The sequence below is a fragment of the Haemorhous mexicanus genome, chromosome 29, assembly GCF_027477595.1.
Source record: "Haemorhous mexicanus isolate bHaeMex1 chromosome 29, bHaeMex1.pri, whole genome shotgun sequence".
Lineage (NCBI taxonomy): Eukaryota > Metazoa > Chordata > Aves > Passeriformes > Fringillidae > Haemorhous > Haemorhous mexicanus.
In genome coordinates, this window is record NC_082369.1 from 2,923,855 (window position 1) to 2,942,004 (window position 18,150).

The window sequence follows — 18,150 nt, forward strand, 5'->3', positions numbered from 1 at the left end:
GGGTCAGTGCTGGGGATGAGGAGCCAGGGAGGTTTGGCCTTGTGGAGCTGAAGGTGAATTGGGGGTTTTCCCTTCATGATCTCACACACCAGCCATTCCTCTGCAGCAGACCCAGGCCTCCAGCAACCACAGGCCCCTGCTTCATGCCCAGCAATTCCTCGCAATAATCAGAGTTACTGGCTGCTGCTGCTGCTCACACAGGCCTGGAGCACCACATTACCAGGCCCACTGCAGGTGTTACCCTGCACAAACCTGGGAGCCACAGCACGCTGATCCCTCACTTGGTCCTGCCCTGCTGCTCCTGCTGGACCTGCTCAGCCAGAAACCACTGGCCAGTGTTGTCCCCACCGATGGCATCTCCTTGCCAGGCAGTGTGAAGTGGAGGTGGTGCAGGGGCAGGAGCCGGCTGCAAAGCAGAAGACTAATTAAGAGGCTGTGCCACTGCCTCGCTGTGATTTCAGTAACTGAACCGTTAAAGTGATTTATTCTTCGCAGGGTAATTACATTCCCCCTCTCTCTGTTATCCATCCCCTGATCTGTGCTGCTCACACACCCAGTCAGGAGCAGGCGTGCGGTCCGTGAGTTGATGTGTCACAGGGGAGATGTCCTGGCTGCCCCTTCTGCTTCCTGTGCCTTGGGGTTACAGCTTCTGTAGCACACAGAGACATGCTGTTTGTGTGGATTGTGTGCCGTTTGTGTGGATTTAACACTTCCAGACCCTCAAACAGCTCTGGGATCTCCCCATGAGCCACTGTGGCTGGACACAGCAGTGCTGCTATACCACTGATTTTGGCTGAGAGTCCAGCCTGGCTTTTTATTGTGTTATCAATACCCGTTTCTGCTACATTCTGTGCTGTCAGGTTTCTTGCTGCACTTTTAAAGCTGCATTTCACATGGACAGGTTTGGGAAACTCCTATGCAGACCTCTTGTCCTAACAGTCCCAGTGCAGGCAGGAATGAGTAAGAGCCTTTAAAATCAGAGAACCACAGAACCATAGTATCATTAATATAAGAAAACATTTTTAAGATCAAGTCCAACTGTTACCCCAGCATCACCACCATGTTCACCACTAAACCATGTCACCGCATGTTTTTTGAGCACTTCCAGGGCTGGAAACACTTAGCAGCGTTTTCGAGTATCTATTCAGAGTATTAGAAATAGTATTTTTCAGAGGAACAGTCCTTTTTCCTGTGAAACCTTTCATTTATTAATAATAACCAGGCATTCAGCACAGCTGTATTCTCTCTTAAAACGCTGCATCCTTTACTCTTTAGCACATTTCCTCGGCACAACACTCCCCCCTTTCTAGCCCAGCTGCTTCCACAGATTTCAGCGTCACACTTTTCCCTCGGGACCGGCAGCCTGGCTGCCCGCCCGCTCGCTGCTCCGGCCTGTCCTGCTTGCGGATGCTCCTTTCGGGCCACAAACATTAGAGGGAGCTGGAGACCCGCAGTGCCCGGCTGGATGGTTGGACGCGGCTGATGGCTGGCAGGAATGGCCTGTAGGCACGTCCCGAGCGCCGGGGGGTCACTGGCTGTGTCATCCCACACGCATCCAGCTCCAGGAGTGCCACTGAGGGGTTTCTGCCCTGCCTGGGAGGTGCAGGATCATCGAGCCAGCCCATGCTGCTGGTGGAGGCTGAAGTTTCTTCACCATAGCATTCCCTGCTCCAAAATCCCAGTAAATTCATCCTGGACAAACTGTGGTGTGCCTGCTAGGGAGGACTGGTGCTTCTCCATCACCTGGGGAGGGGATTCCGCACCCGTTCAATCCTGATCTTCCAGCCTGTTCTGTGCCATGCTCACCATGCCAGCCCTGCCACCCTGCATCTGACAGATCCTGGTTATTCAGCCTGTGGTAAACTAAATCAGGGTGATTTGTGTTGTGGCAGGAGCCAGAGGCTTAACTCAGGACCAGTGTAAGGAAACACAGCTGTGGAACTCAGGGATAATGGATCTGTGAGGGACACTCACCATGGCACTGTGGGATGGGGTGATGGGTTTGGTGCGCAGACCCAGCACCAACACCACGGTGATCAGTGCTGTGTTAGACCAGAGGAATAAAAAGATGAGTGTCATGCAGGAGACTTTACCACCCCAAGAATAAACCTGGGAACAAACACTCCTATAAAAGGCCTGGCGTCATTATTTCTGGGTCTGGTAGTCAACAGATTCCTTCAGAGATCAGGCTCTGGGCAAAGGCAGTGCTGTTTTAGCTGGACCATTCACAGCGTGAACAAAAGCCTCACCCCAGCAGTAACTCTGGGCAGGGAAATCACAGCTAGGGTCCAGCTGGTGGGATGAAGGCTGACCCCATCCAGGGCTGGACATGAAGGGTCTCACAAGGCTATGAGCAGCTGGAATGAAAACAGTGGGACCAGAGTGCTCAGAGTTGGATAGCAGAGAATATCTGGCCTTTCTTCACCTCATGGAGGCAGAAAAAAAAAAACATTTATAACGTGTGCTCCAAGCAAAAGCTGGAAATGTGTGTTCCAAGCAAAAGCCAGGCAGATGCAGCTCTCCCCTGGCTGAGCAGCTCACCTCAAAGGAGGCATTTTAGGATGTAGGAAGCTCCGAGGGAGACTGCCTGGCAGAGACATCCTGAGTGTGAGCCAGAGGAGGGCAAAGTGGGACCTGCCAAACCCTGTGCCTTAGCACGAAACCCTGATCTAAACCTCCAGCCAGGTGAGAAGGTGACTCACAAGGCCCAGGGCCACTCCAGCCTTGGGCACAGCTCTCCTGGGTTTTGGGAAAACCTGACTCTGCTCTGCTCCCACTGACTGACCACAGCTTCCATTGCCCATGCAATTCCACCCAGAGCTGGAATCCTGTGGGAAAGCCAGACCTGCACCCCATGGCTCTCCAAAATTCACACTTCACCATCCAAAACCACAAACAAGGCTAACCAAAGCCTTTTCCAGACAGTGGAGGAAACAGATGTGCCATGCTGTGCCAGTGCCACCGAGGCTCCTGGTGCAGAGGGAGCAGCCACAGGAAACACAGGCAGGGTCAGACCTGTGTGCTGGGCTCTGCTGGGGTGCACATCACTCACTCCCTGAGATGACTTCAGAGGGAGAACCTGTACACACCTGTCAAAACCACACCAAAATGTCACATCCTACCAAAAAACCACCCCAGATGGCTGGTTTGGGTTGCCTGGATAGGAGACATGACTCTCTGCAAAATGCACAGGAGTTCTTTCCTTCTCTGCCCCATCCCAGAAAACATCTTAAAAGCACAAAAAGGAAAATATTTTTTTGATCCAAAACAGCTGTTTTGCATCAAAACACACTTCACACCTTCCACTCCGCATTGCCCAGTGTGGGTTTGGGGTTCACTGACGGTTCAGGAGAGCAGTCTGGTCTGAGGGAATGCATGTTACTCACTCTGGGGTGGTTTTTTGGACAGGCGTTGAATCAAAATGTTGGCTAATCACCCAGGTCATCATGTGTCACCAGCAGAGCTGGGCTCAGACCCAAAATACCGAGGACACTTCATCTTTGCTCCTGCCCAGGTGCCTCAGTGCCCTGGGCTGAAGCCAGATGTGACCCCACCAGCCACCCCAGCACTGCGGCCACTCAGATCCAACCATGACCTGACGGCTCCGTTAAATCCTGAAGACAGGCAGACTGGCACAAAGCCACCACGTCACCCAAAGCCTGGCTGACCCCCTACGTCAGCCAGGCCACCCCGGTGGCTCTGCAGCGGTCTCTTCCCTCTGGGCCAGCGTGGGCGCTGCTCCTGCTGCAGGGCTTTTCTCCACTGCAAATCCACACCAGGATATTTATAGTGCCCTTATCCCGGTGGAGCCTATTTTGGGCTGATGCTCAGGCACCAGAGCAGCACAGGTTATTTTAACCCAGCCCTGGGTTATTTTCAGAGCTGCCCTTCTCTGCACGTGCTCAGAAGTGGTTTCTAACTGCCAGGAGCTTTCTGGGGTTGGGGAAACTGGGGAAGGGGGAGAAGAGGGACCATGTGAAAAATTTCAGAGATTTAAAGTTAAACCAGCATCTGCAGCAAAGCTGCCTTTGACACATCTGTCTGGGATCCAGCTGGAATCTTGGAAGCAGGATTGTCTGCAGGACACCTCTTGAGCAAAAGGCAGGAGGGGAAAGATTTCTGAAGCACACAGCTGAGGGCCCAATGATGATGAAACAACATGCAAGAGAGGAAGAAGAGCAGAGACCTGGATGCTCCTAAAATGTCCAGGGCCACCAGCTGGTGGCCCCAGGCCCAGGAGGGAGCAATGGCTTTGTTCAACAGAGGCAGAAACAGCACTGTAGGATGGGACATGCTCCTCATCCTCAGCGTGGAGGGAACCCCAGGTCTGTTCTCACCACATGCCATCCTGGAACAGCCAGGGAAGGGAGACTTCTGGGCCCATCCTGTCCTGATCCCGACATTGCAAAAGCAGCTGCAGCATTTACCAAGCAGTGAGCCTTGATTCTCAGCAGTGCTGCAGTGGGGCTCTCTCAGCTCAGAGCAACAGCTGGTCCATGGCAGAGCCCACAGCCCATTCCCCAAACCTGGGGTGCCATGGATGGGGTTCTGCCAGGGCAGAGGCACCATGGAAATAGCATCCAGAGGGATCCAGCTCCATCCCCAAGCCTAGCAGCAGGGCTGGAGAAGTCAGGATTTTAAATTTTTATTTTAAATTCCACAAGGTCTTGCCCTGTCCATGTAAGAAAGCTTAGCAGGGCCTCTACAGCCTTTTCCCCACCCTGATCCCCAGCCTCCAGTCCCCACTGCCTTCCCTATCCCACCACACTTTCCTCTTGCCTCAGTGCCCCACTCTGGCACCTGACCCATGGAGGGATGGGGGAGATGTGCCAGGAGTGTCTCTGGGGGTGGCAGGGCAGTCCCAAAGCCACTGGGTGCAGTTGGCAGGGAGCAGAGCCCTGCCCCGTGACCTCCAGCTCCCACTGGGATTGAGAGGATCACACCATCCCGCTGGGACAAGTGAGTCAGGGCCTGAGCCACTGCCAGTCCCTATTCCTGGCCTCCCACCCCAGCCACACTCCCAGCCCCCTGGGCCAGCAGCAGGCTGGGAAGGAACAAGTGAGAGTTGGGAAGGATTATGAGGAGAGGAGCCCCTGGAGAGAGTTCCACCCAATTCCCCAACCCCCCCCCATCCAACGTGCCCCACCTGCCACAGCCACTTGCCCACCATATAGGTCTCAATGCATTTTTATTAAATTCTTACAAAACAGAATACAAAATTCTGGCATCAACAATTGTTATAAAGGAAAACTTCAATTCAGCTGTATCAGATCACCTGGTACATACAGTAAAGTGCTTCTTTTTGTGTGTTTGTTTTTTTTTCTTTTTTTGTTTTTGTTTTTTTGTCTTTTTTTTAATATATATTTTCATTTTTATTTCCCAGCCAGCCCCTGAGCAGAGGCCGCTGTTGCACAAACCAACAGTGCGTTAACGTGACTCTTGTTGAACCAGCTTTGGCAGTCTTCATCAATTGTAAAGTGGAGAAAGTTTCTCCTGTTTTGATAAAAAAGAGTTAGCTTCACAGTAAACATTTCTAACCAGTTCTAAGTCGAGTTAGTTGGCTGGAGGAAGGGTGGGGGGGAAGGAGAGGAAGCAAAAACACGTAACATTTCCAGCTTAAAAAAAAAAAAAAATTTTGAAGTTGGTTTCCAAGATAGATGCTCTATGGGGGGAAAGTTTGGAAAGAGGAAGAGGAGGAAGAAGGGTGCTGGCGAGAGGGGGTCGCTGGTGCTGGACCATGGGAGCATCTGTCTGGAAACCGCCCCGAGAGAGGTGCTGGCAGCGGGGAGGGGATGTCTGGCCCTGGCACAAGGGTGTCCTCAGCCATGCCTGCCCTGCCAGGGCACCTGTAGGTGCCCAGCGCTGCCACCAGCCAGGCTGGAGGTTTTCCAGTCCATCCCAGCTCTAGAGGCATTTAAAGACTCTACCAATGCACAGACCTAGGCTTGGGTCACCCCCCAGTACCACGCCAGGAGCGCCGGGTCCACACCAAACCGCACCCAAAATGCAAAGCCAAGCCCAGGCCGAGCTCAGATGCCCCCAGCACTTCCTCCAAGTCCCACAAACTCCCACAGCATCTTCTGCTGCACATCCCTGGCCGAGGACACCCACAGGACACAGGCAGGGTCACCCAGGCCTTCCCCAGAGTATGTGGTGTACATATAGATAGAGATAGAAAAGAGATCGCTCTTATGCGTGGGGGAAAAGGGGAAACTCAGTTTGAAAACAAAAGCAGCACGGGGGACAGATAAATTTTGGAGACATCCCCCTGCCATCCCCTTCCCAAGATTTTTGTGTTTTTTAAAAAAAGGCTGCAGCGTGCAGCATCAACGATAGCTTCACAATACCAGCTCAAGGCATCGCGTACTGTACATCATTCAAGTATTTCTTAATATAAGACAACAAGGAATTATCTACAACTGATAAAACAAAAAAAGCTATAAAAAGTAACAATGTACAATCAAGATGGAGTTTTTTTTTTTTCTTTCTGTTAAAGGAGGCCTCTCCAGGGTGTCCTGGTGCCTGCGGGGAGGGTCTCCCCTCACCACTGCCTTGCTCCTCCCCACCCAGCACAGTGGGACTGGGGACACACAGGGGAGAGGGAGATCACAAGTGCGAGGCAGTTTTGGGGATGGGATGGGGATGGAGTCAACCTCCCCAGCCCCCTGGGTCAGCAGAAAGGCTGGGAAGGGTGAGAGAAGATGACCCCTGCCCTAAACTCCATCAACACCCGAGATCATCATCTCCCAAGATAACACACACACCTCCCTGAAACAAAAAGCAACATATATTGCATAGTATTGCTGTCAGCAGTCTTAAAATAAAAAGAACTTTCTTTTCTTTTTTTTTTTTTCAGAGACATCGACTGTCTTCAGCTGAAGACCCAGGGAAATCTGTTCCCCAGCTCAGAGCTCCCAAACCCTCACCTGTGCACACAATGGGCCGAGGCTGCTTTTGCAAAATATAAAGCTCAAAGCACTGAGTCAGAAGGGACAGGAGGAGGCTATGAAGGGGACACTGCCCTCCCAGTGGGAAGGTGGCTGACAGCAAGCACAGCTTGGTGGCACAACCCCAAGCAGTGCCTGTGGCAGGGAGCAGGGAGTGTCAGGGGGATCTGGAGGCCGGTCTGGCCCGGAGCACAGGCCCTGCTCCCCTGGACAGACCAGAAACCAGCCAAGGGCCTCACCCCAACTCAGCATTCTGAGTCCTTCCCACCCTGAAGCAAACTCCAAGGAAAGGACAACGCCATGCATGGCTGAACACACGTGAGCAGGGATGCACCTGCATGACCACCCACACCAGTGCTCTCCCTGCTCAAGACCCTGCTGCTCTGACCCCAAATCTTCCAGTCCTACATCCCGACCTGTCCCCAGGCTGCTCTCCCATGCCCTAGCCTTTGGGTGCTGCCACTAGCCTGACTGCTCACCCACTGACACCCCCAGGGCACTGGGCACCCTCTGTGCCCCCTGACCCTCCTGCCACAGCAGCCTCGGGGCCAGCCTGAAGCCACGGCAGGTCTCACTGTCCTGCAGTAGGTCCTGATGCTCGTTAAGGGGGTCCTTGCTTTCCACAGAGTGCACAATTCCCAGAGAGTGTTTCTGGCTGCTCTGGCCACCCTGAATACCTCATCCCCCATGCACTTCCCCAAGGGCACAGCCACCAGCCTTTTCAAAGCCCAGGGTGCAACACCTGACCTGGCACAAGAGCACAGCCCTGGATGCCCATGCATCCCCAGGGAGCCGTCAGCCGGAGCGTGGGAGAAAAGGAAGACATCTCTCTGTGCCCTGCAGAGAAGCACAGCTGGCAGTTTAAAACCAACAGTAATTAAAAAGGAAAGGGAAAAGAAAAAGGGCAAAAAGAAAATGGGTGAATAGCTTATTCTGGAAGCAGGATGCCAAGGAGAGAAGGTGGGTTGGGTGCTGCTCCCTTGCTGGCACCATCCCTCCCCAGCCCGAGCTGTTCCCTGCACTGCGTCCCCCTGGAGCTGAGCTGGGGACGCCCCCAAGCACAGGACAGAGGGGCTCCCCACACCTCCCACACCCGGGAGGTGCCTCCCAGACCCCCAGGAAGGGGTTTTTGTGGGATCTACCCGAACATCGGAGAGAAACCTGCAGCTCTGAGGGGAGGGACGAGGTTAAAACGCAACTCCCGTTGTTGAAAATGCGACCGACCGAGGGTCTTTTGTTCACAGTATGAAATGAGCTGAAATTGTCAAAGCAGCCGCGGATACAAAGAGTCCTTTGGTGTCAGGGAGGGGAAAAAATGTCAGAGGAGAAACCAAGAGCCGGGAAACAAAAGTCCGTGTGTCTGTCAGATGTCCTTGAGTGCGCCCTGGGTGAAGCAACCTCACACTTGATTTAATACCTTTAAAAAAAAGATCTTAAACAAACCCTCCCACCCCCAGACCTACAAGATCAGCAAAACCTTGGAAACCAGCCACAGGGACGAGTCCTGATCTTGTCACTAGCCAGAAACGGTGGGGTCAGGGAGGGAAAGGGGAAGAAAGAAAGGAGGAGAAGGGAGGACATGGGGTACAGCAGGTGTGAGGGGCACACACTCAGGCTTGGTCGGCCACCAGGACCAGCGGGGCCACCAGGTGCTGCCCAGAGGCCACTGCCTTGGCCAGGCTGCTCTTCTGCCGCCGCTTGGCCAGCTTGGACTCAGAGGGGGGGGAGAGCTGCATGGCCCGTGAGGTAGCTTTGATGATGATGGGTCGTGCTTCCTCCTCCACCTCTTCCTCCTCGTCCTCATCATGCCGTGTCAGCTGGCGGTTGACAGCGATGGCCTCAGCAGCAAAGGAGGTGAGCTCTTTGGCACTGCTGTTCCTGCAGGGGAGGCACAGACTCAGGGGGGGTGTGGGGGGCTAGAGGGAGGTTGGGATCAAATATCCAGGTGTCCCTTCTCACATGCTGGCCATGCCAGACTGGTCAGACACCAAAAAATCAAAGCCAAAGTGGCAGGGCTGCCCAGACACAGAGTCGTGGCAGAGCCCCCAAAAAGCAGGAGGAACAGACAGTAGTGCTGAGGAGTGGAGTCAGGATTCAGGGGGCTGCAACCCACACTACTCACCTCTGCAGGATGATGGGGGTTGGCAGGGTATTGTCAGGGGCACACTGCAAGAAAATGCAGCCAGTCAGAGCCAAGATTGTGCAGACAGGTGTTCCCCACCCCGGCTTTTGGGAGCAGAGAGTGGGGAGGGGATATCAACACTCACCCCCTGCACCCAGGGGTGCTCCAGGACCTGGGCTGCGCTGAGACGCTTCTTGGCATCTCTCACCAGCAGCTTGGAAATGAGGTCTTTGGCTCCAAAGGAGATGTGCGCCCAGTCCTTGTCAGGAAACTCGTACTTCCCCTCCTGGATGCTCTCAAAGAGCATGTTCTGAGCAGGGGGAAAAATAACAGGGCCTCAGCCAGGAGTGCTGCAGCCAAACTGGGGGTGGGTTTGGGCGCTGCTGGGGTCCCCCACGCACCTGGCAGGTGTGGCACGCCTCACCCCGGTCCCAGCCGCAGTCAGAGCCGCAGTGGCCCACAAAGGGGGGGTACCCGCTCAGCATGATGTACAGGATGACACCCAGGCTCCACAGGTCACAGCGCTTGTCGTAGATTGAGGCCTCCTCGTTGAAGGCTTCCACCACCTCTGGGGCCATGTACTCGGCTGAGCCACACTGCAGGGACAGGTGGGGTGAGCCCCAAGGGTGGGGACCGACGGAGCAGGGAGCACTGGGAGGGTCCTGACAGATCTCCGGGGCTGCACCTCTGAACGGAAGGTGCTCCCCAGGTTTGCTCCTGCCACATCACCCTGCTGGGTTTCCCACCACAGAGGATGCCACAGACCCACCTCTCTGGGGTCACCCAACAGCAGCTGCCACCCCGAAGGAAAAAAAAAAAAAAAAAAACAACAAAGCCTAAAGGGAGCAACCCCCACGGCGCAGCACAGCCGGACCCACAGGACCCACAGCATTGTCACCACCCAACCGGCTCAGCGGGACAGCCCCAGCGCCTGGGAGCGGCCACGGGACACGGTGGGACAAGCCGGCTGTGCCTGTTCCCTGGGCCGGCACAGGCGGAGCTGCCGCGCAGGATCCGGGGCGGGAGGAGTTAACCCCGTGCAGGGAGAGGCAGAGCCAGCGGCCCCATTCCCCTATCGCTCCAGGGACTCTGGGGCTTTCCAGCACATGACCCGCAGCCCACACAGGCCCCGTGACCAGGGGAGAAAAGAGCTGCAGCCAGCAGATAATCGCCCCGTAACGAGAGAGGCCTCCCGACGAGGGGCCTCTCCGGGCCCAGCAGCCGATGCCACCGCAGGAAAACAACCCCCCCCAGGCCGATCCCGGCGGGAATGGAGCGGCCGTCCCGCTCCGCCCCCATGGACTGAGAATGGGAAACTCGGGACACCGCAGGAACTCGCATCCGCCCCGGGAGGAGGCGGACGCGGAGGAAAGAGGGGGGCATCGGTGTCCTGGCCGCCGCCCCTGCTGCTGGGCGCCCCGCTCGGGCTCGGCTCCGCCCTCCCCGGCACGTTCGCACCCCAAAAACCGGGGTGCGGGACGATACCCTGCACGGGGGGCACCTGCGGCTGGCGATAAGGGGAGCGCGGCTTTCTGCAGGAGATGGCATCTATGCGACACGGGGACACCCGGGAGCTCTCGGGCTGTCCACCCTGCACCGCACTCCCGCAGCACGGAGGCCCGGCCCCTCTCCCTCGCCCACGAGCTGGGGAACCACGGGCCCCCCAGCCCGGTGCTGACCCAGTTCTCCCGGCAGGCTCGGCGCAGCCGCCGCGGCGCTCGGGCTGTTGCTAAGGCTCACGGCAGCCCGGGCGCTGCGCCAGCCCCCGGCCCCCCCGCGTTATGTAACCGCATCTCGCCTGCCACGGCGCGGGGGGGGACAGGGGACACGCAGCATCAGCGACAGCGGCGATGAGTAGGGAGGTGTCCGTGCATAGCCCTGCCCCTGGAGGCTGCAGGGCAGATGGGGGGCCCCCGAGGACGCCACAGTGTGGGGGGCTCGCACGCTTACCGGCGTGAGCAGCTCCGGAGTGGAGATGGGGGAGCAGTCGCCGTTCAGTTTGATGCCACTTCCCAGGTCAAAGTCGCAGATCTTCACTGGGGAGACCTGCGGAGAGAGGGGAAGGAATGGTCGGCGACCCCCCCCCGGCATCCTGCAGGAACCACAGCCGGCAGCCCCCCGGGGACCACGGCCGCGTTTTCAGACCACAGCTGCTCAATGCCAGGCTGTGTCATGCTTCACACCACGCTGTGCTGTGGCATATGGGGGGTGTGTGTGTCCCTGGCAGGACCTGCTGCATATGTATGTGTCCCTGGCAGGACCTGGTATGTGTATGTATGTGTCCCTGACAGGACCCTCCTGCACCCCCCACCTGAGGAATCACCCCCCCACCCCCAGGCAGCACACCCTGCACCCACCCTGGCTGCTCCCCGCTCACCTGGTCTGGGCTCTCACACAGGATATTTTCTGGTTTCAGATCCCTGTGTGCAATCCCTGGGGGCAAAAGAGCCAATGAGGGTAAAAATCCCCCTCCTACAAGACTGCTATAGTGTAAAGTCTGGGGGCGGCACAGGGACCCCTCCCTCCCCACCCCAAATCACTGCCTGCACCCTGGCAAAAGGCAACATTTGCTGCTGGCCCCGAATCCCAACCAAACTGGAGGAACAGGATCTGCACCACAAAAACCCTTGTGATGCAGCTGGGCCTGACCCTGCATGCTGGGACGGGCACTGTCCCCTGGGCAGGAGGACGGGGGGAGGCAGTGACACCCCTGGGAGGGCCCAGCGCACCCTAGGGTGTCCTCGGTGGCACCTGGGGCGTCCCAGCTCACCTTTGTTGTGCAGAAAGTGCAGGGCGCTGGCGATATCCTGCACCACCACGCTGGCCTCCAGCTCATTGAAGTGGCGTCTCCGGTGGATGTGGGTCAGGATGGAGCCTGTGGCCAGGGGAGAGCAGAGCTGGGGCTCGTGGGGGTCCTGCTGCCCCAGCTCCCTCCGCCCCGGGGCCGCACTCACCTCCCCTCATCTTCTCAAACACCAGGTAAAACCTCTCCTCCTCCTCGAAGAACTCAATCAGCTCCAGGACGTTTCTGCAGGGACCATGGCATCAGTCCAGCATCCCCCCAAACACCTCCTGGTGACCCCTCCACAGCCTCATCCAGCACAGGACCCCAGGAGGGACGTGGGATGGGAAAGCTGGGCTTGCAATGATTGAAACCACACGGCCAGGGCCCCCCTGGCCGAATTCCAGCAGGGAGAGGGGCTTGCAGCACCCGGCTCCGCTCCTCCCTAATTGCTCACAGCCCCTGCTGGCCCGCCCCACGCACAGCCCCACTCAGCGGCAGGGGCTCGGCTGGCCTCCAACTTAGCCACCGAGGCCCTGTCGTCATGGCAAACCACTGAACGTCCCCTGCGGATGCTCCAACGCGGCCCGCGGGGTCAAGGGGAGAGAGCATGGGGCAGAGGGCGGCCTGGCTGCGGCCCAGGGGTGCCACGAGCATCAGCCGGGTCTCAGCCCACTCCCGGTGCCCACCGTGGGGGATGTCCCCGCCCCGTACCTGTGTCCCTGGCACTGATAGAGCATCTCCACCTCCCGGAAAACCCTGCTCCGGATGTGTCCCAGGCGCTTCTCGATGATCTGGAAGGCAGAGGGGGAGGCTGAGTGCTGCCAGGGAAGGGCCGGGGCACCCCTGCCCCTCCAGCGCAGGGACCCGCGGGGCCGGGCGGGGCTCCGGCTGCAGAACAGGCTGTTCCCGGCGCCAGTGCCAAGCGGCAGCGGCCGTGCCAAGCCGCTCCCTGCGGGGCCGGGGCCAGCAGAGCTCCACGTGATGCCGGAGCAGCGGCGCAGCAAAGGGCCCTATGCCCCACTGGGCGCTGGCACAGCGGGGCTCGCTGGCCATGCCAAGGGTGGACAGGGGGACACCCCACACGGTGGGGAGGGCAGACAGGTGCTGTCATTGCCCTTTGGGGCAAACAGAGGACTCCACTACCACAGCCCTCCCTGCTGCCTCAGCTTCTCCTCTGGGGCACCCAAAGGCCCCTATGGAGCAAAGGGGGAGGCAAAGCTCCCCCAGCATTTGGCTGCTTTTTGACACAGGGCCCATCCTGGAGCCCCCATGCCATGGCTTGGCATCTGTGGGGTGCAGGGCCACAGGACCACCATCCCTGACCCCAAAAGCTCACCCCAGCCCCCTCCAGCACCCACATGAGACCTCCCTGGAGTGAGCAGGAGATGACCACCCTGCTAGCACCACCCTGCCCCAAGTCCCCAGACACATCCCAAGTGTTAATTTAGTCTCTGGCCTGCCCTCATTGACAGAGAGAGGAGTGTGGCTAAGGGGGGTCATCGAGGAGCCCGAGCTGGGTGGTGACAGAGGTCAGTGTGCCACCACCACAGCTCAGTGCTGCCACATCCCCACCCCTCTCCCCTCCCTCCAGCCCATAGAGCCACAGTCCTGGGCCAGCACCGGATTGTCCTGGGAGCTGGGAGAGCCCCAGGCGTGGAGGGCAGAAATGGAACTGAGGCAGGGGGTGGAGGAGGGCGGCCCTGCAGTCCCAGCAGTGGAGCTTTACCTTCACTGCGTACTCCTTGTTGGTGATGAGGTTCACGCAGGACTGGACTCTGGCGTGGGCCCCTTCTCCCAGCACCTCCTCCTGCAGCTGGTAAACATCTGGGGAGAGGGGAGAGGTCACCTGAGCTGCTGGCCCCACTGCACACAGCCTGGGGACACCAGGAGGGCCCAGCCCTGCCCCAGGCCAAGGGGAGCCCCTGGGGTCCCTGAGCAGCCCCGCTCACCTTCGAACCTGCCGGAGAAGCTGTCGGTGGCTCTGCAGCGCTTCTTCTTCTTGTTCCTTTTCTTGGCATCAGGGATGTCGATGGGTTGACTTGAAGGCATGTCTGTGCCAGAGCAAAGTCAGCAGTGTCAGCCATCCCCGTCCACCCACAGCTCCCCCAGCACCACCAGGGCTGCCGCCAAAGCCTCCAGGGCCCAAATCCCAGGGGCAGGATGGGAGGAGGCACCCGCGACTCACCGGGACGGGGCGGGCACTCGAAGTTGAAGACGGGCTCCAGGTGGTTGGACTGGTCGAACTCCAGGTCGAAAGGGTTTTGCCCCTGTGGGAGCCAAGAGCAGGAGTGAGGTGGCAGCTGCTGGATCAGCCACCACCGGCTGCCACACCGAGCCCAGCACAGACACACAGCCCAGCATGCTCTGGGACACATTCTGCTCACTGCCCCATGGTGCAGGACACCAGCTCATGGTGGGACACGGCAGAGCTCCAGGGAGAGCCAGAGGATGAGGAGGAAGGTTTTGACCACATCTCCTGATGGGGATGGTGCCGCAGGGTCACTCCTCCAGCCAGCCCCAGGCCAGCACACGGGGGATGATGAGAGGGACCACAGCCACCCACACCAACCCAACCCCAAACCTCCACCCAAACGTGAACCACAGTGAGGTAGGAGGGGAGGAAGAGAAGTGACAGGGCAAGACAGGCTCCAGAGCCACCCCTCCATGTCCTCCCAGCTCCCTGCAAGGTCACAGTGGCTGGAGCCTGCTCTGTGGACATCGTGTCCACTGGGCTGCAGGAAACCCCTGACCTGGCAGGATCAGGCCTCACTCCAAACCCTCCTGCACCCCGGGATCCATGGAGGGCATGGGACCTGCTCCTTCCCCCATGCAGAACCCCAGCAGCACCCAAAGGGACATGGGGAACCCTCTGCTTTCTGCTCCCCTGAGCCACCCTTGGGATGGAGCAGTGCTAGGGGCAAAAGGGCCCCCTCCTCCCCAGGATTATGAAATCTGTTTGGGTGGAGGTGGCAGCTCCAGCGGCGTTCCCAAACCCGCCCGGTGCCCGGGCCGGCTGCCAGCCCCAGCACGGCCAACCCCGGCCACCGGCAGAAACACCCAGAAGGCGCCTGTTTACTGCAGCCCTGGGGGGCCGGGGGTCCCCAGCGGAACGGGGGGCAGGATCACAGCAGGAGCACCCCCCTCACCAAGCACAACTTTGGATCTCTGGGACCAAAACTCTCCTGTGCTGCATTTTCCCAGCTTTCCTCCCCCTCAAAACCTGGATTTGGGGAGCGCAGCATCACCCCGCTGCTGCTGCCCCCCGGGATGAGCCCCGGCAGCATGGGGGGGGTCGGGGCCTCCGGGAGAGGCACGGGGTGTACGGGGGGGCAGGGGAAGTACGGGGGGGCACTGGGGGGGCAGTAGGGGGCCAGGGGGCCCTGCCAGCTGCCGCAGCACTGCCACACAAAGGTCTGGGGGATGGGAGGCTGCGCACGGGCTCAATCAGCACAGCCGAGGCGTCCCCCCCGCCTCCATCCCCAGCCACCGCGGGGGGACACAAACCTCGGCCAGAGGCCACCCGAGCGGGAGCGGGAGGTCACCGCCATGAGGGCGGGTTAGGGGGACCCCCCCGCACCCCGGAGCTGGAGCGAAACCGAACAAAGGACCCCCCCAGCCCACAGCCAGGAGGCGGCTCGGGAAGGGGGAAAGCGAATGGAGCGGGACCACAGGGACCCCCCCTCACCCCCCGAGGTGACAGCGGCAGGTGGGACGGGGTGGGGTGACGGGCCCGGGCTGGGGGTGCCCAGGGCATCCGGGGGCGGGCGGCATCGAGCCTCGCACGGTCCCACCGGGCCGGGCCTGGGGAGTCCTGAGACCATCCCCACATCGCTGCCGGACCAGGACGAAGGGGTGCAGCTGGGCGGGGGGAAAGTGCAGCCAAGGCACCCACGGGGGATCCCCGCGGGAGCTGCGGCATCCCAGCGCCCACCCGAGGCATGGGGGGGAGACGCTGACCCAAACCCCGGGAGCACCGCGACCTCCGGCACGGGGGACAGGGGGGTCCCCCCGCACGGTTTGGGTGGCAACGCCCCCGGACCTCCTCCGTTTGGGGGGTGTCGTGAGTGGGGCAGGAAGCGGCCGGGCCCCCTCCGTTCCCGGGCAGGGGATGCAGCGATGCGGGTGCAGCCCGGCCCTGCCGGCACCCCGGCCCCGGAGCCCCCCAGAGCATCCCGGTGGGGGCGGGGAGCAGCCCCTTACCTTGAAAGAGCGGTGGAATCCCGGGATCTCTGATTTCTTCTGCACCATCTTGCTGCGGGGGGGGGCGGGGGGCGGCGTTGCTGGGAGAAATGAGGGGGGGCGGCAAAATAAAAAAAAAGGGGGATGGGGGGGAGGGAGGCGGAGGGACGGGCAGAGCCGGAGGGGAGTCCGGGGGGTGGCCGAGACCTGCGGGGAGAGGAGGGCGCAGGGGGGGTCAGGCGGTTGCGGCCCCCCCCGGATCCTGCCCGGTTCCGCCCCCGAGCCCCCCGGGCCGGCGCTCACCGGCGCGGCCCCGCAGAGCCGCCGCTGCTGGTGGTACCGCAGCCCGCACCGCCGCCCGCTCCGCTCCGCGCCGCTCCGCCGCCGCCGGGGGGGGACGCGCCGCCCGCGCCCCCGCCGCCTTTATAGGCCCGGCCGCGGCCCCGCCCCGCCCCGCCCCCGGCCCGCCGACACCCCCCCGCCCGCCCCGGGACGGGGACACCCCGCCGGGGACGCAAGCGGCCACCCCGGGCGCACAAACACCCCCGCCCAGGGCCACAAAACCCCCCCGGGAACGCGCCCCCTCCCGGGGACACAAACACTCCTCCCGGGCACCCACCGGGACACCAGCGTTCCCCCCCGAGGACAGACACAGTCCCCCCTCCCCGGGCATACAAACAACCCCTCCGGAACACCCCAGAGCGCCGGGCACAGGACAGCAACACCTCCCCCAGTGCACCCCCCGCCCCCGGACACAAACACCCCCGGTGCAGAACCGGGGGACACAAACGCCCCCGGACATGCAAACAGCCCCCCCCCGGCCATCCCAATTCCTCCCGGAGACACAAAGACCCCGCTGGGCACTCACTGGGGAAACAGCCTCCCTAAGGAGACACCCCAAACGCCCCCCGGGACCACCCACACCCCCTCTCGGGCACCCACCCGGGACCTCATTCCCCCGGATTCCCTCTGGCAACACCGCACCCCCCTCGGGTACCCCCTCGCTGCACCGGGGCACCCTCTGCACTGCTCCGGGCACCGGGACCCCCCCGGCACCCTGCTGTGCTGTGGGGGAGGCTGGGGAGGCTCCTCGGAAGGGTCCCTGCACCCCCATACCTGGCACCCCCTGTGCTGCACCCCCCCTGTCACCCCCCTGTGCTGCACCCAGGCACAGGGACACCCCCCCTGTCACCCCCCTGTGTTGCCCCCAGACACAGGGACACCCCCAGTCCCCCTCAAATTGTACCCACTGAAGGCGCAGGGGTGGGGGAGGGCAACCCCCGCATCCCTCAGACCCCCCTGCACTATTTTAGGGGACAATGCCCCCCCCGGCACCCCAATTCCCCCCTCCCCCTTCAGACACGCTTGGGCACAGGGATGGGGACAGGGACACCTCTTGGGGACCCCCCCCTGCACCGGGACAAGGACACTCCGGCTCCGTGTTCAGGACCTGGTGGCAGGGTGGGGGGGGCCCCCTGAGCCTCCCAGCCCACTCAGGTCACGAGTGGGGCAGAGCTCAGCCCGGCCTGCACCGGGGGGGGGAGCAGAGCAGGGGTCACGTCCCTCTGTCCCCGCGGGCCACCAGTGGCTGTGGGGAGCAGGGTCGGGAGCAGGACCCCCCTCCCGGCGCGGTGACCCCGTGGGAGCCCCTCCCCACGCGTGAGTGCGACTGTCCTGTCCTATCCTGTCCCCCCCCCCCGCGCCGTGTGACGCCAGCGGGGGCTCAGAGCAGACGCGCTCGTTGCGCGCAGCGGCTGCGCCGGGGCCGATGGCTGCGGCACCGCGGTGACTTCACCGCCCGCCCCGCGCATTGGCTGCGCCCGCCGCCGCCACGGCACCCCGGACCCCCCCCTCCCCCCCGTCACCGTCACGGCACCCCGGACCCCCCTGTCACAGCCATCGGAACCCCCAGACCCCTCCCCCACCACTACCACCGCCCCCCCCCGGAGCCCCCCCAACACTCTCGGCACTCCTGGACCCCCCCGTGGCAGCCCCTGGACCCCCCCCCCCATCATTGCCATCGGACCCCCCCCCCCATCCCCACAGCCACCGGCACCCCCGGACCCCGATCGCCGATATCGGCACCCCTGGACGCCCCTCACTGCCACGGCACTCCC

General features: G+C 60.9%; 1 protein-coding gene across 1 annotated transcript; it reads right to left on the reverse strand.

Moving 5' to 3' along the window:
- Window positions 1-5,171: 5,171 nt before the first annotated feature.
- Window positions 5,172-16,416, reverse strand: MKNK2 (MAPK interacting serine/threonine kinase 2). Its single transcript, XM_059870281.1, has 14 exons — window positions 16,337-16,416; window positions 16,055-16,240; window positions 14,040-14,121; window positions 13,804-13,905; window positions 13,581-13,678; window positions 12,566-12,645; window positions 12,024-12,097; window positions 11,840-11,944; window positions 11,447-11,502; window positions 11,020-11,115; window positions 9,471-9,665; window positions 9,215-9,379; window positions 9,070-9,113; window positions 5,172-8,825 (listed from the first exon to the last, which is right to left on the reverse strand). The coding sequence occupies exons 2-14, from the start codon at window positions 16,100-16,102 to the stop codon at window positions 8,558-8,560; spliced, it is 1,413 nt and encodes a 470-aa protein (XP_059726264.1). The 5' UTR covers window positions 16,103-16,240; window positions 16,337-16,416; the 3' UTR covers window positions 5,172-8,557.
- Window positions 16,417-18,150: the final 1,734 nt, after the last annotated feature.